The 23,327-nt window shown below is 33.9% G+C and overlaps 1 protein-coding gene across 1 annotated transcript in view; it reads right to left on the bottom strand.

The window, feature by feature from the left end:
* Positions 1 to 23,327, bottom strand: part of LOC126776352 (homeobox protein mls-2) — an 88,113-nt gene that overhangs the window by 38,636 nt on the left and 26,150 nt on the right. The window contains exon 3 of the mRNA XM_050498814.1: positions 20,685 to 20,917. Coding sequence (XP_050354771.1) covers positions 20,685 to 20,917 — 233 coding nt within the window. The remainder of the gene's footprint in view (positions 1 to 20,684; positions 20,918 to 23,327) is intronic.

Genomic DNA, 23,327 nt, shown 5'->3' with positions numbered 1-23,327 from the left:
AGTACAAAAAGCTCTACCACCAGTAATATAGAATATGTATGCGGACAGGCCAATGAGCCACCTCATGATAATTTGACAACCACCCATAGATATTGACATTGTAAGCAATATTAACCATCCCTTACATCTTCAATGCGAAATGACTTTTCGGTTTACAAAATAGATTAATTTCGTCAATATAAAAAACTTTGGTTTACACATTGCGATATGGGTTATGGTGAAGCAACCGAATGAAGTCAAAAGAAAAACCTACATATAATATTATAATATTTTATTTTATAAAATAAAACATTGTATACACTCTGTATTTACCAAGTAATGGCTGAATAAATCACACACGAATGCAATTTATTTGAAGTTCCCAGAAAGTGCCGCAAACATAGCCAGGGGAACGTATGTCATCTGTCGACTACTTGTCGTTAAACTAATATCGTAAATATTATATTTAATGAGAGACACAGACCAGTGGAAACGTATAAAACTTAGCCGAAGATACGGCAGACGGGCAAATAGGCCTGATGGAAAGTGGTCACCACCGCCTATAGACATTGGCATTGCAAGAAATATAAACCATACCTTACACCGTCAATATGCCTCTATCCTGTAGCCCTTGTATCTGTAGTTATTCTGTTCCACTCACCCTTCAAATCAGAACACAACAATAGTAAGTATTGCTGCTTCGCTGTAGAATATCTGAAGTGTGACTTTCTATTTTATTTCATTCTGTTTAATTTTTTTCATTTGCATAACTGGATACAATAAAGTACATGCAGTAACGGCCTGTGAATGTCCCGCTGCTGGGCTAAGGCCTCCTCTCCCTTTTTGAGGAGAAGGTATGGAGCTTATTCCACCACGCTGCTCCAATGCGGGTTGGTGGAAGTACATACATGAAGACATTAAATAATAATAAAATAATTAATTGACACTAAAATTCAAACACATCATGCAAAAATATATGAGTAACTTGATTTTTTTATTATTACCGCGAAGTACTAGACAAGACAAAAAATAATTATGAACACTTCTAGTATTAGGGTACAAGTTAAACGTCAAAACGTAAGGTCTCGTAAACAATCGATCGTAAACGGACGGCATTATTCGTATCTCTTTATGACATTGCTTATTAAAATACAAATTAATCGTGAATTTAACCCATTACTCGCTTCATAAAAGCGTTCGTCATCCTGTTTTGTTACCATCCCTTTTTAACACACTAATAAATGTATATCCGTCCTTTTCGCAATGATTGTGAATAACGCTGAATATGGTTTACGAGATTCCTAAGTGAAGGGAAATGTATTTTCGAAATTGTTGGGGATTGACAGGGTTAGGGATGTAATTAAGTAGTGATATCGATATTATTAAATTTTGTTTATTTTATTGAAGAAAAAAAACTATTAATTGATTGCTTATGTTCTTCTCCATAATATACTCTACTCACTAAGCAAGTTTTATTACAATCTGTACAGCAATGTGACATGATCAAGTAACTAACATAAAAACATATTAATTTTCGCATTTTATTAGTAATATATATATTTGTTACAATTAACACATACATCTAACGTGAAGGTATATGTAGGTAGATACATAATAATTACTTAAAGTTTTATTTTTACACGAAAAATATCATATGAATATCAAGTGATAGATGAAAATTGCTATTTGCTAAATTTATAAGTTTGATAAAATAATATAACATATTTAGTTTGTTTTTTGAACGCGCTTATCTCAAGAACTACATGTTTGTTGCTTTACACGACCGTCCGTTTTTGGGGGAAGGCTTTATTTATAAAAATATTTAGTAATAGACACGATTAATATAATATTGAATACGAATTGAAGAAAATTCGTTGCTTATTAATATTACTAACTACCGTGTTTCTTGCCAGTTCGTCTCGGCTACTATATTCCGAATCGGCGTTAGCTTTACATTTATATCAATCAATCTATCTGGCAACGCATGTCAGTATTCAACATGTGTATGTAAAGGGTAATTCTAGTTTAACGAGGATAATACTGTGGGTCACAATTAGTGCTGTTTAAAAGAAAGATTCGACAATAGAGAACGACAGACAATCACTTGGTTAGACTATTGAGCAAATATTTAAATCCCTTAGAAAATCTACTAAAATAACGGCGAAGATTTTTTTGCGGCTTACAGGATTTAAAATACAAATAGCTATTACGTATGAAAATTAATTGGCGAAGCCATTCCAAACTATTAAGCACTCTGAGTCAATTGAGCAAGTATCGACATTCGTTCCCAACACTACCATCTATATAAGTACAATAAAACCAACTTACATTACTAACTATTAAAAATAAAATCGCGGCATTATAAGTCTTATTACATCGTGAAAAGGGTCATTTAATGATAGTGTTGTTGTATATTTAAAATTGCATCGTTAAGTGGTCGATGAGTGCTCTTCTGATTTTGTTTCATTGTTTATTTGTGTGATTGAGAGAAATTAAAGCCTTTGCGATTGTATAAACATGTTTTATACAGTTTATGTTGTGAAATTATTGTGAAAAGTTTAAATTTGGAATTGATATTACGTCTTGATATTACGCTTTCTGGTAGAGGTTTTTAATTTAGTATAATTCTTATATTAATGTGTGAATGTCCTACTGCTGGGCTAAGGCCTCCTCTCCCTTTTTTGAGGAGAAGGTTTTAGAGCTTAATCCACCACGCTGCTCCAATGCGGGTTGGTGGAATACACATGCGGCAGAATTTCAGTGAAATTAGACACACATGCAGGTTCCCTCACGATGTTTCCCTTCACCGTAAGGCACGAGATGAATAATAAACACAAATTAAGCACATGAAAATTCAGCGGTGCGTGCTCGGGTTTGAACCCACGATCATCGGTTAAGATTCACACATTCTTACCACTAAGCCATCTCGGCTACATATAATTCGATTTTTGAAATTCTATTGACGATCAAAACCGTTTATAAAAGCCTGTTTGAATAGAGTACATGTTTCTTTAATTTTGTTCCAGTGCTATTTAGTACGAACTGACGTCACATCTGACTCTTGAAATGTTAAAAAAATAAGAACCGACATAAGACGCGGTGATACTCGGTTTTATTTATTATTATATATTCTTTTATTAGAAATACCAACAGAAGGTGTTAGTAGTGCTTACTTAGGTGCTAGGTGTTAATATATATATAATTTTTTTTCTTAAATAAATATTTAATTCTTTTACGTCATATATGTGAAGCTATTAGCTATTATATAGCTTATGTGAAGCCAGCTAATGATTAATATTGATTTCATTTATCGCCTTTTAAGAATGACATCACAAGAACTCACAAAAAAAACTAATAGGTATTTCTTCTTGTATTAGAGAGTAAAAACTGTGAGCTAGAGCGGTATAGATCAAAGTGATTTTGGGTCTTTGTAATAGCTCGTACGCTTGACTAAACATTTGTGACTTGTGGAGTCATGTTAGAAGAGTTCGGTCTTTTAAAGCATAATATATAAAGAGAAAGTTGAGTATAAAGTGATCAAAACAACATATATATATTTATATATATGTCGCGGCAACATGTTGATTTTATTAAATCAGTCAGTGCGCACGTCCGGCGCTGGCGCTGTGCTGAGAGCAAGAGACCAAGAGACCAAGTGTGTGACTATTGTATGATAGATACACCATTTTATTTTTATATTTCCATCAGTCGGCTATATAATACAGGTACCCGTCTTATATTTTTACAACTTGACGCCTGACGACCGACAACCCATAAGACATCAATCACGGTATGCGGTGTTGCTATTCTAATAAAATAAGTGAAGTCGTATACCCGATTAAATCTCTAACATATATATAAGTAAAATAACCAATACCCTGTTAATGAGTCATTGCTGTGCAAATATCTTCTCTCGAAGAAAAGTTAGGAGTCTATTCCATCGCGCTGTTCCAACGCGATTAGGGCACACAAACATATGTTCCAGGTTTCTATACAATGTTTACTGTTTTTTATAAAGACGACAGTAGGGAACACTAGTGAAGAGGGCACAAATGGCGACTAAGAAGGGGATTTTTTGATTACTATTATATTAGATATTAACTTAAAAACGGCGATTAATAATAGAGGCAACCGGATAATGGTAAGACTGACCGATTACCATTCAGAGCAGAGGAACCCAGAATCCCACTAAGACAACTAACAACCCTTCAAGGAAGTCAACTGGAACACATTCCATTTTCCAAATTCCAATTCCAAAGAGTCATGAAGTAGTCATCTGAACTCTACGACGGCAACAATTTTTGATCCTAAAACGTAGATTGTGATGCTGGTAAATTAAAATAACATTAATATAAATTAAAGATGAGATTCACCAAAGGCACGGGCAACACATCTGTGGAGATGCAAATACAAAAAAAGTGGTCTTACAGTGGTTGCAAAGGCCTTCGACTGCATGTCGATGTAAGCTACTAGCTGACTAATAGCTATTACACTGCCAATAGACCAGAGAGGTGACCTTTTATCAACACGTGATCAATTAATTCATTTCATTTTAATTACAAAACATTTTCCAAAGGAACACTGGATATGATTAATAAAGTTACATTGATTAAATATAATCACTTATATAAATTGATTCGAAATTATTTAACATTTCTAGTAAGTAGGTTTAACAGTACGTTCACTAATAATATATTTAGTTTCCTGTTGGCCAGTTTTCGTGGTAGTAGTGTTAGCTTACAACATTCGATATGAAATAACCGTTTTAGTAGACGTCGATCGCAATTTCTACAAATAACAGTTTACATATATAACAAAAAGGGAGAGGAGGCCTTAGCTCAGCAGTGGGACATTCACAGGCTGTTACTGTATATATAATGACAAATGTCTACCTCGGTGGTATAGTGAATCATAAAGCAGTACACCTCGGATTTCCAGATTGAAATTTCGAATTGGGCCTATAAAAAAACACTTTGTTTTTTCCATCGAGAAATTGTCACACTTACGTGAAGCCGCCTGCGCGTGAGCTCTCTTCCGTCGTGTTGAAGTGCTGTCCCATTGGAATATGAGCGTGAGGGAAGAGATAGTGTATGCGTACCATATTTTTGTTCAACTGAATCACTAACCAGCTGGAGATTCAATTGTTGAAATCCGTCTGATCCGTATGATGCGTCCGGACCGATTTTTAATGACTCTTTTATAATACAGGTATACTCTTAGCACGAGCAAAAATCAAAGAACGTATTATGTGTTTGTCATGAAAATAAAATCTCATTTAAACTCATAATTACGCTGTTATTATATACATACGAGTTATGAGAGACGGCCGTGTATTTAATTGCCTTTTATCTAAATAATCATCAGTTATAACAATTCCGTTGTTTTGTTACTTTCAAGCTCCATTTTTATGATGAATATACCCTTTGTATTTAGTATTGAAGTAAATATATTTTCGCATTTCTTCTTGAATATGGATTATAATGTTTTTGATTTAAATACCTGATTCATCAACCCACGGAGAACATGCGTGGCGGAAACTAGCGTTTTGTAATGATACAGCTTTGTTATGAACAGATAGCTTACATATCTTAGTTTGTATAAGCTTAGCTTAAAGTTTAACTTTGTGGTAAGGGCTTGTGCACCAGATATACTTCCGCCGAGCAGCAGTTTGAAGGGTAAGTAAGGCACTCATATCATCTTAGTTCCCAAGTTTGATGGCGCCTTGGCAATTAAATGATTAAGAATATTCTTCACAGTACCAATGTCTGTGGGCGGTGGTAACCACTAACCATCAGGTGGCTATTTACCAGTATGCCTACACATCACAGCAAAAACTCTAAAAACGATAGTTATTTTAAAAAACATTTCTGTAACGCTTAAACATAGTGCGTCCCAAACAGCGGAAGTCGGCTTATAATATAAATCATGATTAAACAAACGTATTCGAATACAAACAAAAGTGAATTATTTTAACAACCCACATCAGACCGTCTTAATACTTTCCTTTTATATATAAATAACAGGACATTAAAATTGTCATAATTATTAACCGGAGGATTAACGAAACATACGTGTAAAGTAAAGTAATAAACTGTATCGTACTAATGCATCAAATAACATTTCGAGACAGTAAGAAAGGCAAGTCTTCATTAGTATTGGAATAACTATAGGGTTGTACATGCGTACACAAATATCAAGTATTTTTAAATAAATAAATAATAAATAAACACATTAATCCAGACTTAAAGAAATCCTATATTATAAACAATGAATAAGATCTGTACAGCTTTTTATCGTAACCGTAACCGTAACAGCTTAGGTCCCAAGGTTGGTGGCGCATTGGCTATGTAAGCGATGGTTAACATTTCTTACAATGCCAATGTCTATGGGCGTTGGTGACCACTTACCATCAGGTGGCCCACATGCTCGTCCGCCTTCCTTAATTAAATTCTATTATCATTGTTATTAAAAGTAATTGCCGTTAAATGTATAATAAAAAAAGGGAACGATATTTAAAAAAAATAAGTTTCTATAGTAGTTTTTTGTGTCTACATTTTACAGACTTAAAACCTTTAAGCGAACATTATAAAAAACATACAATTGACCAATCCAATTCCCGTATTTTAAAAAACGAAGATAAAAATTTAACGGTTGCTGTCGCATTAGATCGGAATGCCGCCAGCCCTGGCACTAGGATAATAGGAGCGAGGAATGTCAAACGTTGGATTTATAGCCGGCTTCCAGAAATCAACATGTCTCTTAAAACTGGGGGCCAATTCTACTAACAAATTATCACAATATCACAATCGAATCGTGATCGTTACCGTTTTTCCGTTTTCCTATTCTTTAATTCAATTCTCGACTATTGCCATAAAAGTAACAAATAACGTTTGATTTTGATATAACGGTATATCAGTACAGTAACAGCCTGTTAATGTCCCACTGCTGGGTTAAAGTCTCCTCTCCCTTTTCAGAAGAAGGTTTGGAGCTTATTCCACCATGCTGCTCAAATGCGGGTTGGTAGAATACAACGGCAGGATTTCAATGAAATTAGACACATGGAAACCTGTTTCCTTACGATGTTTCCTTCACCGTAAGCACGAAATGAATTATAAACACAAATTAAGCACATGAAAATTCAGTGGTGCTTGCTTGGGTTTGAACCCACGATTATCAGTTAAGATTCACGCGTTCTAACCACTAGATCATCTCGGCTCGCTATGTATAACGGTATATGTTATCATATTATCGGTTCGGTTCCGATTCGAATAAATACAGATGATTCAAAGTTGTATCAGAATTGAATCGGGAACGTATCGCAATCGTTATAAATTAGTAGAATTCGGCCCTAAGCGGATAATACCTAAACTCATAATTGTTTAATCGACTGGATTATAACCAAACTGCTTAAAAAATAACTACTGAATCACAAACGCAAATAATCTATTACTTGTAAAAAAAAAACCTAAAATAATAAACAACCCGTAATTATAATTGTACTAATTAAAATTTTGAAATATATAATATTTACACGTAACATTAATTAACAGTATTTTTTTAATCTATCATATATAATTATGACTTCTGTAAAAAAATATCTTCAACTACTGCCGAATAATAATTGTCGCAAAAAATGTCAACCTTAAACGACTAAAGCTGGTTATCCACTGGTATTTATTTATATATGTTACCGGATAAGGGCCGTCAGCTTTTAATTAGATAACCAGATTGTCAACTTTTTAATATAACACACTAACATTCTACCTAAAGATTGTCGTGAAGACCAATAACAACCATGGAAGAAAACTGGCATGGCATGGCAAGTGAAGAACTCGTCTTCGTAGAGTCCAATGCAAACTTAAACATAATTAGCATATGAGTAAGCATACATTTTTATTTGCATAAGTATTATGTACATTAAAGCCGTAAATATATACAAATAATAATCAAAAATACTGTACTGTGCTTGCAGCATGACTTCTTTAAATCGCATTTCAGATCCTCTGGGCGAAAAATGAACCAGACCTCCTGTCACCAGTAAAGGCAATAAATGAATAAGTACTAAATTTTCATCAATTTGTAAATGTTATTGTTGTTATTGTAAATATTGGTTCATTGTTTATTTGGTGGTAGAGCTTTGTGCAATTCTGTAAGATAAGGGTGGTACCATCATATTCTACCGCCAAACTGTAATACGTAGTATTGTTGTATTCCGGTTCTTAGGGTAAGTGAGCCAGTGTAACTACAGGTACAAGGGACATAATATCTTCGTTTCCATGATTGGTGACGCATTGGTGACGTAAGGAATTTTTAATAATTTTTTCGGCGCCAATAATTATCGGAGGTGGTGACCTTACCATAGAGAAAAAAAATGCATGATCCGTTTACAATTTTTTGAAAGCTGTCCAGATTTATTATAAACTAACGGTCCTTCAGATTCATTATATTTTGTTATTTCAGACCACTGTTAAGTGCATAATTTCATAATTTCAAATAATAGCGTCATATAGCGCTAAATGACGCTATATCTACTGGACTGTCCACCCAGGGTTGTACAAAACAGAACGTGTATAAAAACTCAAGCAAACAAGAGTCGCCGTAGTGATCTCCCGCCGCGGCGCGTTTTTGTGCTCTAATGAGGCGGGCCGTTTGAGGCAGGGCTGTCACGACGCGATTATTGCTCCATCCATCAAATATTAATGGTCGGCGCTGTTTATTAATTTAAATTACGTATCCAATGGTCGGCGTAATCGACGATTTGGCGGTCATAAATCGGTTTGTATTTAGGGCTGACTCACATTTCTAGAAAAGTATTTTTATATTAAGTTTTCAATCATAACGGTAGCTTTATTAAATAGACGCACAAACAAACAATGAATAAGAATTTAGATATACAAGTACATTACTTTAATATGTGTAGGTATATAAATTGAATATTTCATTTAATTGATTTCTAAACGTATTATTTTACGTTATTGACATGTAAAAAGGATTTAGGCTTTACGATGGCCAGATATTCACTTATAAAAATGAGTAATTTATTAAACTTTTACCGAATTTGAATTTGACAAGAGTGGGAGCTACGACAAAACGTCAGCTCATTAGTAATTTAACGAGGCCTTACAAGATTTACGACTTAATGCATTAAACATTAAACTCCCTATTGGTGTTTATTAATTTACATTCAGCTTTCGACGGCCAATCGACCGACGAGTTGACGACCCATTTCGCGGTCGTGGACTAACAAAATATCAATTAGGGATGTCACACGGTTTTTTTTTTGGAGAATATAAATATAATATATATATGTAAGAATGTTAACTGAAAATTCTCAATAGCAGCCCGGAGTCTGGACATTATATTGTTATCACATTTTTTGTGATAGCCTTTTTAGAAATAGAATAATCTAGTTCCTTTAGCCAAGATGGCCCAGTGGTAAGAACGCGTAATCTTAACCGATTATCGTGGGTTCAAACCCGGGCAAGCACCACTGCATTTTCGTGTACTTAATTTGTGATTATAATTCATCTCGTGCTTAACGGTGAAGGAAAACATCGTGAGTGAACCTGCATGTGTATAATTTCACTGAAATTCTGCCACATGTGTATTCCACCAACCCGCATTGGAGCAGCGTGGTGGAATAAGCTCCAAACCTTCTCCTCAAAAAGGGAGAGGAGGCCTTTAGCTCAGCAGTGGGACATTCACAGGCTGTTACGGATAACGGAGTTCCCTTTACGCCCAAATATATTTATATGTCATGTCTGTATCTTTCACGTTAATCTATGGACACTCGAGATGGCCCAGTGGTTAGAACGTTGCTATCTTAACCAATGATCGCGGGTGTATCTAACAAACGGCATTGCAGCAGTGTGGTGCAATAAGTTCGAAACCCTCTCCTCATACCGCTGGGCTGTGGGATCATCATCACAGACTGTTACTTTTATATTTATCTTTACAATAGACTCGAGACCATCTGACAGTCTAGACATGAGATAAGCCTCAAACTTTTACACAGACAGCTATACAGTACAGTAACAGCCTGTTAATGTCCCACTGCTGGGCTAAGGCCTCCTCTCCCTTTTGAGGAGAAGGTTTGGAGCTTATTCCACCACGCTGCTCCAATGCGGGTTGGTAGAATACACATGTGGCAGAATTTCGATGAAATTAGACACATGCAGGTTTCCTCAGGATGTTTTCCTTCACCGAAAAGCACGAGATGAATTATAAACACAAATTAAGCACATGAAAATTCAGTGGTGCTTGCCCGGGTTTGAACCCACGATCATCGGTTAAGATTCACGCCTTCTTACCACTGGGCCATCTCGGCTTTTTAGACAGCTATATCAACATTGATCTGGTAATTTCCATTGTTGAATTTTTTTATCACTTCCTTATAAATAATCTATATAATACTGCAATTGATTTATGGCAATACATAATCGTATCGATAATATTAATCGCTATCCAGACATATTTATCCTGTTTACTAAATAAGCATAAAAACAGAATATCATTATAACAAGAATATTGTATTAAATTATTCCCGTGCGAAGTCAATGCCGTTGCTTGGCAACCCTAGGCGAGGTTGTTCGCTCGCTCATGTTATTAATACAACAAAGAAATATAAACTTTGTCTTAACGACATAGAGCTCTTTTTACATTAATATAATAATATAATAGGTATTATTTCCAAAAGTGAATCGCTCAAAGACCCATCTATTTGTATTCGAAATATGAATATCAGATGATCGCCTGTAATGTGTACACGATTATGTGATTTACATCAACGTAATTAAGCTGAAAATTCAATGGGTTAATCAGCGCGGCTATAATTTAATTACAACTGATCACACAATATTAATGTCCATTGAAATTTGTTAGCGCTCACGTGTTTGCGTTACGCAATTTAGATATAATTTTCAGAGAGTATTTAATTGATATCTAAAATAGCAACGAAAGATAATTGAACATTGGATTCTTAGGATTAATTTGAATATAAATAATCATTTTTTAAACAATAATCATAAACTGACAAATATATTAGGGTCGGAGTATTAACGAATAGGTATTTCAGTAGTTTTCTAATAAACTAAAGTTAAGTAATTGCAATATAAATGTCCCAATGCTGGTATAAGGGCTTCTCCTTTTAAGAATGTGGTGAGTGTATGTGGAAGATTTTGACGCATCATGTATCCTCACGATGGTTTCCTTCACCGCCGAGCACGAGAATAATTCTACTAAAGTAAAAATTCATACCACTTTATTACCTAATGATGAATTTATATTCGTGACAGGTGTACCGCGGTTACGCCTCCTTGTTAGGGGCAGAGGTCAGGTATTAGGTTAAAAAATGAGCATAGGTCCTTCATTGGGACAATTTTCATTAAAATCAATTGAGTGCTTTAATCGTGATAGCGTCGCAGACAGGTAAGCCGAGTTACTTTTGTAATTATAATATTAGTATAAATAAAATAAAAATTTATAAATGAAATACGACAAGGTGAATTATTTTATTTAGCAATTTAATACTACGGCAGCTGTTGCGCGAATTTAATGTTTGAAGTTAAACTTCTCTCGTCGCATTAAAGGAAAATGACAAGGTCACGTCACATCACGTTCTGAAAATTTAGTCTCGCAACAAAGACGGAAGATATGAGTATATGCGAGAGAGAATAGTATAGCAAAATTAATCTACAGTACAAAAAAAACTTGCCACGGGTTATGCCAACAGTGCATTCAAATAAATGATGTCACAATTAGATCTCATAAGTCAAATCAAAAGTGAACATCGTGCGCACGCGCAGCTCTACAAACGCACCTCGCCGCGGGGGGTGACAAAAACACTTAACAGATGACATGCCCAACCGCGCTGTATACAGAGTGGTATATTACCTTTTAACACTAACTTTTAATCACGGCATTTTATTCTTTATTCGCTTTATTATAAAAAGTATAAAATTATTGTGAACATCGCTAAATGTTTCATTTTCATTGGTTACGAAATAAACATAACAAATAAAATTCGTTTTACATCAAAAATATTATAAGCGGCGAAAATCTATTTCATCAATTGAGTCATACGTACAAGTGCCCTTAGTACAATATGACTTTACTCAAATCATATACAAAAGCAACTTGTAAACACGTATTAATTTGCAGTTAAGTTATTTTCCTTAAAAATAAAAATGTTTCCGGTATAGCGAGATAGGAACAGATCATAATTATTTACGTAGTAACGAATGCAATCATCGAATAATTCTCTTTTATATTTAATCATAATAAACACATCAAATTAAAATCACTCTGTACCTAATAATCCCCGGAGATTGCATAGAGATTTATCAGAATACAACAACGTAACTGTAATAATGTAATAATACTTTAAGCAAAAATAAAATTTATCACTTTGTTATAGAGAACATTTTAGATCGTATACAATTATGGCATACAACTTCGAGAAGGAAGCCGATCGAAGAATTCGCTTGGGATGGGCAGCATTTGGCAACCTTCGTCAAGTCCTCAAGTCGTCTATACCGCAATGTTTGAAGACGAAAGTCTTCAACCAATGCGTCTTACCTGCCATGACATACGGTGCCGAAACGTGGACACTAACTGCGGGACTAGTCCACAAATTCAAAGTCGCTCAGCGTGCTATGGAGCGAGCTATGCTCGGAGTATCTTTGAAGGATAAGATCAGAAATGAGATTATCCGGAAAAGAACCGGAGTCACCGACATAGCTTGCAAAATTAGCAGGCTGAAGTGGCAGTGGGCTGGTCACGTATGTCGTAGGACCGATGGCCGTTGGAGCAGACGAGTCCTAGAGTGGAGACCGCGAATCGGCAAGCGCAGCGTAGGGCGCCCTCCAGCCAGGTGGACCGACGACCTTAAGAAGGTGGCGGGCACCAACTGGATGCGGAAGGCGGAGGACAGGGAGCTTTGGCGCACCTTGGGAGAGGCCTATGTTCAGCAGTGAACAACGATTGGCTGTTGATTATTATTGATTTTTGATTGAAGGGAACGAGGAGTCAATTAACGTTGCTTTTCTTGCTATGAATATGAACATTCAAGTCACATACACACGGACAAGCTGTAATATAATAGTGAATAGTAATTAGTTGCTACTTAGCAATATAAACAATAATTAGGTTTAGTTAGAAGCGTTTATGTATAACAAACGATATATCAAATACCTGTTTGCTGGAAGTCATTTAAAAAGTAATGTTATTTTATCCTGTATCATATTCCACGACATGAAATCTAGGCCTCATTAGAGTCTAACTTTTCAGGCGTGATGGAAGGGCAAACGCAAAAACAGTTATATTCAAAATATATTTAAAGACTAACGCTCGTATTCCTTTGTTCTATTAAGGGTCCATTTATTATGTAATACGTTTTGTAAGAGGTTACTTGAACATTATATATATAATTTATTATATTTATATAATAACAAACAATTAATAACTAATGTTATAAATAAATATATTATAAAAAGCCGAGATGGCCTAGTGGTTAGAACGCGTGAATCTTAACTGACGATCGTGGGTTCAAACCCGGGCAAGCACCACTGAATTTTCATGTGCTTAATTTGTGATTATAATTCATCTCGTGCTTGACGGTGAAGGAAAACATCGTGAGGAAACCTGCATATGTCTAATTTTATTGAAATTATGCCACATGTGTATTCTACCAACCCGCATTGGAGCAGCGTGGTGGAATAAGCTTCAAACCTTCTCCTCAAAAGGGAGAGGAGGCCTTAGCCCAGCAGTGGGACGTTAACAGGCTGTTACTGTTATAAATAAAAGATTTGTTGTTTGTCATCGATATACTTCGAAACTACTAAACCGTTTATAATAATTATTTCACCATTGGAAAGTTACTTTATACAAAAATAAATTAGGCTTAATATTTTAGTAAAGTAATAATTAGATTTCTGCCTGAAATAATAGTATTTGTAGTAATTAATATATATGTGTTCTAATTAGATACGGAGTCTCTTGTTGCTACCCGTAAGACCCACATTCCGGACCGGTAGCGTGACGTCTAATTAACTTATTAAACGATAAAATCTCCTAAAAAGCCTACTAGAAAATATTAATAAATGTTTTGGTTTAATTTGTTCAAAATTTTATCCGTCTCATAATTGTTGGTGTTTATGCAAAACAAAAATAATTATTATAAGTAAAGGGATATTTTAACCATAAAATTACTTATAAACGATTTTTAACAGGTGCTTAGTTAATTGTTATCTCTCTTTCTGTCATCATTAATTTGGCATTCGAAAGAAAAAGACAGCATTGTTTTAAACACTAACGAAGCCATCTTATACAACATATATAAGTGACGCCGTAAGTGTATTGTATACTATTATTATTTTTGCTTAGAGTAGATTTTATTATTTAGAATAGTTTATTAGGTTTATTAATTATAGATAGTTAATTTCATTATCGGAATCTGACCTAGATTAAGGTAAACTCTATTTAAGTCTCATCTGACTGATTTTTCAATTTAAACCAGCTTGACAAGTACTGGCTTCTATCGAGGTAGCTGATCCCCGAGATGGCCTAGTGGTTAGAACACGTGAATCTTAACCAACGATCGTGGGTTCAAACCCGGGCAAGCATCACTGAATTTTCATGTGCTTAATTTGTGTTTATAATTCATCTCGTGCTTGACGGTGAAGGAAAACACGTGAGGAAACCTCCATGTGTCTAATTTCATTGAAATTATGCCACATGTGTATTTTACCAACCCGCATTGGAGCAGCGTAGTGGAATAAGCTCCAAACCGTCTTGTCAAAAGGGAGAGGAGGCCTTAGCCCAGCAGTGGGACATTAGCAGGCTGTTACTGTTTACTGTTAGTTAATTTCATATTATTATACGTAATTGATCGATATGTGTGTTGTATATAAATATGTTCATTTGTATAGGTAATGAGTAATGGGCGTTTAAGCGTAAAAATTTACGTCTACACATCTTATCATGTTTCTCTTCTATTTGGTGGTATGTTGTTGATTAATAATTTATTAATTTTAATCTATTGTTAGGGGCATGGCGGATTCGCTTTTCTTGAATTTAATTTCGGAATTATTTTAATGTATAAGTTTTTGCAATTCATATTAATTACCGATTTAATTTTTAAATAGAAACTATATATATATATATATATATATATATATATATATATATATATATATATATATATATATATATATAATTATTATATATTTTTTATGTAATAATAACTGTATATAATCTTACCGATATGTAGTTTTATACGATAAAACAAACACGTAACCGATGATTACTTCTTATTAATTAACATCGTCGAACTTTCGAGTATAATATGAAAAATTAATGTGTACATAAAAACCTGTTAAGTCGCATAAAAAATGGTTGTCATCTTAAATTAGACGGATTTTTTGCCAGCTTCCGTACAGACATCCGCTGGCTTAATTGACTTCTTGTGAATGTTTGGACACGTGGCGGATTATCAGATGATAAATGTTGGTGGAATATTCAAGATATAAATGGTTGCTTTTAGGGTTTGAGTGATATAGAATGAGATAAGTATGTGACTCTGGACTTGACTCAGCTTTTATTCTAACATTTCATCTTGTAATTAAGATTGACGTGCAACGTTCCTAAGTAACGTTTGTGAGAAAAACAAATATTTAGCTTCACTTCTGTTATTCTTCTATAGAGTTGGGAGGAATCTGTAAATACGTAAATCTAACCCGCAATAAAACAGCGTCGGTTTTCTTAAATTTTCTTCAGTGGCGTTGATTTAATTAGGTTCTTACCGGCACTATAAATCGTTATTTTACAAGGTTATATATTAAATGTAAAGCTAGAACAGTTTAGAATGTAGATTTCCGAGACGAGAGGTAATCAATCATATGTAATTTTCAAATTATTGTCAGACTCGAGTAGCTTAAAATTGAACTCTTACTAATGTAAAAAAATATAATTAATGCTAAAGTATTCTTTACCCGCCTTTGACTGCCTCTTTGGTCTAGTGGTTAGATGTAAGGCCGCAGACCCGGAGGTCCTGGGTTCAATTCCCAGGTCGGGCCAATAAGGCGTTATAGAATAGAATAGAATAGAATGGCGTTATTTGGTTTTTCTGTCGATAACTTTCAGTAGCAGCCCGGAAGTGTGTACACTCCCGTGCCTCGCGAAAGCTCGTAAAGCCGTTGGTCCTGCGCCTGAACTCGTTCCGGTCGAGTCGGATTGCCGTCCCATCGGATTATGAGAGTGAGGGAATAGAGAGTGCACCTGTGTTTGTGCACACACTTGTGCACTATAACATATCCTGCGCAGTTGGCTAATTTCTTTTGAGACTGGCCGCTGTGGTCGAAATCTGGAGGACCTTATTATTCTTTACCCGGTAAACTTTAGTGCTGTAAAAAACTATTAGCTTATATTCATTTAATAAATAAAAGTAATTAAATTAGTTACTATTATTTTAATGAGCATGCCGTGTACACATGTTTATGTAATGTAATATTAATGTATGTCCTAATTATATTCTGTGTACGTATATAAATAAATAAACTAGTAGCAATGAAAATAAAAAAAAGTTAAAAGTTATAATTAAAAAAGAAACTTCTGGCACTTTTGATAGGCTTCAATTTATATGCAATATAACATAGATATTAATTACGAGTTTAATTAAAAAAATGTCCCATTTATTGAAGCCGCTTTGTACCGTGCATTAAATTTGACTAGGCGTGCAGGTGTATTATAGAGCACACTTCAGATCGGACGCACATGTGCATCAAATGAAGATAAATAAATTAACAAAATTACATACATACATGTGATTTGAGGAATTTGACAATAAATATGTCAGAAATATAATCACTTTGGCAAGACGGAAAATTATCTTGAATGCATCAATTTAAGTCGAATCAAATTGTAATTGTTGAATAAACCGCGGAGAGTGAAGAACCGGCACGAATCTCAGTATAAATAAAATACATGAGCGTTATTGATTGATGACATGACCATTGAGAGGTGATTTATAAATTATTTGATAGCAGTTACCAATTAAATAACCAAACAATGGGATACTTGTATCCAATATCGCGAGAATATAATTATTGTGACGGTAACATTGGTTGTGACGGGATCTCATCGTTCATGAAAAAATGTGATGTTTCTTTTAGGATAAACTGTTAATTTGTTTAAAAATCTAATTAGTTACTACCTTTAGTTTTTTTTGTTCTTTATTTAAAATAATTTATTGTTTTTATTCTATTTTTGATTTGTGTATTTTGTAATTGTGTTTGTGAATGGTGTGTTCTCCTGTAATCGGTTGTGCATAGTTAGTTTTAAGTTAATGTAAAAAGTGATTTGAATGTGTGGTATGTACGACTGTTGGAGATCCAAATAAATAAGTAAATACTTCTAAGAACAGTTCCACATTTGTTCCGCGAGATTATGTAATGTAATTTAATATTATAAATAGTATATAATGTGAATTAATTATTTATATAACATTTTTAAATATAACGATCTAATTTCATATTGTTTGGTGTAACGTGTGTGATGGCGTGTAGTGATGGGACAGTCATGGCTTTAATTAGTGACGCCATGTGTGCTTCGTCAGCGGGGGACGGTACCACCTTGGATGGTATAATTATCTCTTTTGAGACGCGAACATGATATAAGCTATAAGTCATTAGCGATTTAATTAAATTTGTCAAACAATTAACTTTTAAGTTATCTAATCAGGTTTTACTGTTTCATAAGTAAATAACAATGACAATAAAACCAACTTTATTAATTATTATTAATGTTATGTAATGTAATGTTATGTAATGTAATGTAATGTATGTAATTTTTTCTGTCATTAATAAAAATTGGTGATCAATTTTAAAATGAATCAACTTTTTCTTTGCGTTAAATGCGAACGTTGTGTATATCCCTTATTTTCCTTATAATTATCGGGTTTGTAGTACTGATTTAAATGCATTTGCGTCAATAAATAAGATAGTCTAAATCGCTGTCACTTATGAATTAAACCTATCAAAACAAGCAGAGCCCCAGCTGGCAACTAAGCACTTAATTTGTTAAGATTTCGTAGAACCGCATAAGATGGTGGCCCATTAAGTTACTCGTGCAAAAGAATTTGTCAACACTGCATATATATTTTATACATGTATACATAATATCTGCGCTACCAGTATAACAGACTAATAGCTTTTTTACACGCATTAACTTCTCAAATAGTCTTATTTCGTTTCGTTTCATTAAAAAAAAAACATCTTTGAGCGACTAATGTTAATTTTTGACGAGCCGGTTGGCGTGGTTGGTAGATACTTGCCTTTCACGCCGAAGGTTGTGGGTTCGATTCCCACCCATGACAGACATTTGTGTGCATGAACATGTCTGTTTTTCCTGAATCTGAGTGTAATTATCTATATGAAAAAAAGTGGTATATCAGTTATCTGGCTTTCATAGCACAAGCTCTGCTTAATTTGGGATTAGATGGCCGTGTGTGAATAATGTCGAAGGATATTATTATTATTTCTTTATAAAAATAAAATAAGTAATTGAAGAGAGTGAGATGGGATTATTATATCTAAGAGTCTCTCGACAATTTATCGCACACTTTTTGCACGATTTGTGGCAAACAGTTAACAAAGACACATCATATAACTATTACAGGCACAAGGGACATAACATCTTAGTTCCCGAGGTTGGTGGCGCATTGGCGATGAAGGCGATGGTTAACATTTCTTACAATGCCAATGTCTATCGGCGTTGGTGATCACTTACCATCAGGTTACCCATTTGTCTGTCCGATTACATATTTTATTTAAATAAAAATATATTTTATATTTAAAACTTGATTTTTGGTACAAATATATATAAAATAATATTCAATGGTGATAAATTCTTAAATATAAAATTGTTGAAAAAAGTGTAACAACAATAAAAATCTCAATTTAAAGAACTATAACAGCACTCAAAGGTCGTTGACAGAAGAATCATTGAAAAGTGTTTGTTAAAGTACCGACTCTATTTAAACTAATAATAAACTTGAGTATCTTCGTGGGTCGCTGAATGTCATAAATCATATTATATTATAAATGCGAAAGTCTATGAGAACGGTTGGATCTTTGTTAGTGTTTCACGTAAAAACTGCTGAATAGATTTGAATGAAATTTGGAATAGATACTGCTGATACCCTGATTTAACACATTGGCTCACCTCCCCTCATACGCTACCTCACCTTCCCTCATACGAGGCCTTAGCCACGGCAAGATAACTATGTACACGCATACAATTAACTTCACCTATTAGTATTACAGCATTCAGTTGTAAGTAAGCCAATTACAGCTAACCGCTTAAACTAAAATATTGCCTTGCCCTGTTATGTAGATTGTTATGTGCCTTATGCATCGGTTATTTATATAAAAGGATGGCTTTAGATTATTTGATTTTTTTAATCATTTAATTTCTTATTCAAATGTTTTTAAAACATTCTCTTAATATATTAATTATTATTTGTTTTTAAATATTAAGATTTTTTTTTGTTTTATATTTAAATATTTATATAAATCGTTTATTAAACTAAGCACATGATAAAAGAGCAAGTGAATTCGTATTAAACAGACTCTACAAGCTACTGAGGGTTTAACGCATTAGACCACAGATATAATATAAAATAAACATACATTTTTTAACCGTATTATTTTATGATATACCTTAATACAAATTCGTAATTATATTGGATACACATGTGTAGTACACTTGTATTATACAGCATCGCGTTCGCTTGTCACCTGCGCCCGCGCATCACAGTCGGCCGTTTAATTCGGTAAGATTTCTTGGAAGTGGCGACGAGGTGATGACCCATTAAGTAATTAGTAGACTAATATGTTAAGCTTTAAATATATACTATTGACAGATGTACACTCTTCGAGTTATTAGTCATGCATTAAATCCAACTAACCCGTACAGTGTAGGTGCTGCATTAAGTGTGGTATTTTAACGAAGATATTACTTGGAATGTGTACTCAGTACTTTATTTATTTTAGAAATAAACGATATTATTGATATAATTTTCAATTACTACATAATTTATATTTAAAGGTATTTTTTTCTAGAGAAATTGTTTGGAATTTATTTTTGCAACCGTTAGCAATTCGGCAGAAAATCACTAACTTTTGTTTCCATTATTTGTATTTATACAATACGATATCAAAAACAAAATTTCAATTGCTTGCTTACAATTTTCTTTGAAAATTAGAGGTAGCATAATTGTAATTAATCACGGTGCTGACTTTATTTTAATCTATTCGCTCCATGCTAATGGAAACCAAAGTCTTTCCGAAGCCCATCGAGTATTCCTCGATAAATGTAAGCGAAACCGGAACATTTAATAACAATTATGTTATGAACACATCCAGCTCATTTAGTAATAAAATTGAAGGTCCATACTTAATCACGGAATTTTGTTGTATGCTGTATGTTGTATTGTTGTATGTTGTATTACACCCAAGAAGTTAATTTTTTTTAGTCCTAAGCAGTTTCTGATTTGTATATTTGTGGTGAACGATAAATTATATATCAAATTTAATTATTAAAGTAAAGTAAATTGTCTTGTAGTATTGAACAACTATAAACTTGCCAAATGATCTTGGAGATTCAGCGTGACGTACATGTACGACGTGCGTGGCTTAAATAAACCTCACCTGAGTCTCTGTAACGTTGAGCAGTTTCGCCATATCAGCCCTCTCGCCGGACGACAGGTACTTCTTCACCTCGAACAGCTTCTCTAGCTCGAAGATCTGCCGACCAGTGAAGGTGGTACGAGCTTTCTTGCGCCTTCCAACCTCCTCACCCTCCTCACTGGTCATCGACCCCTCTCCTCCGAGGGGGGAGCGGACATCCTCAGTGGACTTCTTTCGTTTCATTAACTTCGAATCTGCAATGATAAAAAACGATTCTAAAACATTTAATAGCGATTCTGGTGACTGTAACGGTACGGGTAGTTGAATATTTTTTATTATTTTTAACAAAAAAAAATGTATATTATAAAGATACAATTGGAAATCGATTATTAGAAAAGGTTTACCTATTAAATCAAAGGGCTATATAATAAATGTATTTTAAACCATTTCTAAGAATCGAAATAAAGTTAAGACGTATAAATTAAAATAAATAATATTAACTGCATACCATAACACTAATTCAAAATTATAAGCACCGACACCCCTATTCACGAAGCACGCGAAACAGCCGTAATTAACCTCTGTAAACAGTCGATAAATCGCGCACTGAAGAGACGCGTCGCTCACGACCGTTCGCAATCAATCCGCCCTTTTAGCCTGACTTCGACGGCAATTAAAATATTTGGCTCGGAGACAAATATGCTGAGGAGATGTCGCATGAGTGTAAAATACGACCCCGGGGATGTAGGCTCATTCATACTAAAATCTGTGACGGATATTATTAGTTATGAAAGTAATTAACGGCTTCACGGGATAAAAGTGCGCATAAATATGTCATAGTTTATATTTAATAAAGCTAGAAGAATAGTCTTTAGAGATGTTTGTTTTACTGTTCTCATAAAGAGATATCACTCACACATCTCATATACTCACACATCACACATAAATCACATTAAAGCCTTAAATATATACAAATCAAAATTGAAAATAGTTACTGTATAAATCGTTACCGCGCGAAATGGTGGAAAGAATGCTAGCAGCATTATCCCTTAGAATCGCAATTCCGATTCTCTGGGAAAAATGAACCAGCCCTATAAATTTCACGTAACTTGCTAAAAAAAATTCACTCAAAACCAACGTTGTCAATTTGTTTACAAATCGCGTATCAAACCGATATTAAAATGTCATCCAAGGCTCGCTCATTATAACTGACAGTTTGTTTCAGCTACATAAAATAAATACTTAATAAATACTATTAATAATAAATACTACAAAAACTGGATCATAACTAAGAATGTTAATTGAAGAACTGTTTTAATTAAATCCCATCGTACGTTGTTAGCATTTTAAATTTCGAATTCTGTAAATAATAAACATTGTTTGTGAATTTTAAATAACTACACGACACAGACTATAATATAATAACTGTAACTACACATTGCAAAATGAAACTTTTGCGAACTTACCTAATTTTATCCACGTGATGTATGAAACCGAATGGTCCATTTTTATACTTTTTGTTTCTAAATAGTGTTGAAACCTTCTACAGTTGTTACCGGAAAGGCCGGGTAAGGGAGACCCTTGGGAGAATGCTTGCCCTTTTCCGGTAGTACCTCAAAGGTAGAAATGGCTGGTAGGTCATTGGTTTTAAGTTGAAAGATGAGACTATGATATATCCAGAACTGCGTGAAGATTCATCAATTCAAGGCTTTAGCAAATAAAAACCAATTGAATATTGCCATATTGTACATATATTTTATAATTTTATTATCGATTTAATATTTACTGACAAAACCTAAATAAAAGTGATTGAGAGTGAAAAGATTTTATAAGAATATATTTGTTATTTTCTAATTCGTCTTTATAAATAACATCTATTTCATACTTCTATAATAATGTCGGACAAGTTCGTTACCTTTGCCAAGACATTGTGTGTTTAATTACGGTTATTAAAAACGTAATTGAAGACGGCATGTTGTTGTACTCGTTTCGTATTTTTTGATGAAACTGTTATCAAAATATAACAGACTTTTATAGCTTGTCATTAAAATAATAAAAACTTTAATACTTTTAATAAATTACTTATACGATGCTTAAAATTACAATTTAATTGAGGAAGAGAGACAAGGGATATTTTTTTTTATTTAAATAATAGACACAGTTACAACGACAACGCAGTCTAAAGTTTGACAGTTTACGTCTTCGCGCCGAAAAGTCGTAATAAAAAAACGTATGTTAATTGTATTGATGTGTAAGCATCTTAGCGCTCGATACGCGGTAGGGGTTAACTAACTGAGATTTCGAGCTTCGGACGAGTAAGCCTAAAATTTCGACCGTCAGATGTCGTCAGCGTAAGATTTGTTATTGTAAGTGCGTTAATGTGTGCGTGAGATCGGTACATGAGCTCACATGTTTACACATCAATTCTCGTGATTACCTCGTCACTCACACCATTTTTTTATTAATTAGTTACGTCACGTTACAAGATTTATCTTTGAACATTAAGCACACCTTTTGAACATTTTTTTTGCTTTATTTTTTTCGTGGATTAGTGTTTAAAAAGTAGTATATATTTTTATTGAGTAGTTATTTGTACAATATTGTCAAAATAAGTAATAAGTCAATAAGAACTTGAATATTATAATTAGAATACATAATGACAAC

Source organism: Nymphalis io, chromosome 20 (assembly GCF_905147045.1).
Source record: "Nymphalis io chromosome 20, ilAglIoxx1.1, whole genome shotgun sequence".
Lineage (NCBI taxonomy): Eukaryota > Metazoa > Arthropoda > Insecta > Lepidoptera > Nymphalidae > Nymphalis > Nymphalis io.
The sequence above is the reverse complement of the archived record's forward strand: the minus strand, read 5'-3'. Positions and strand labels throughout refer to the sequence as shown.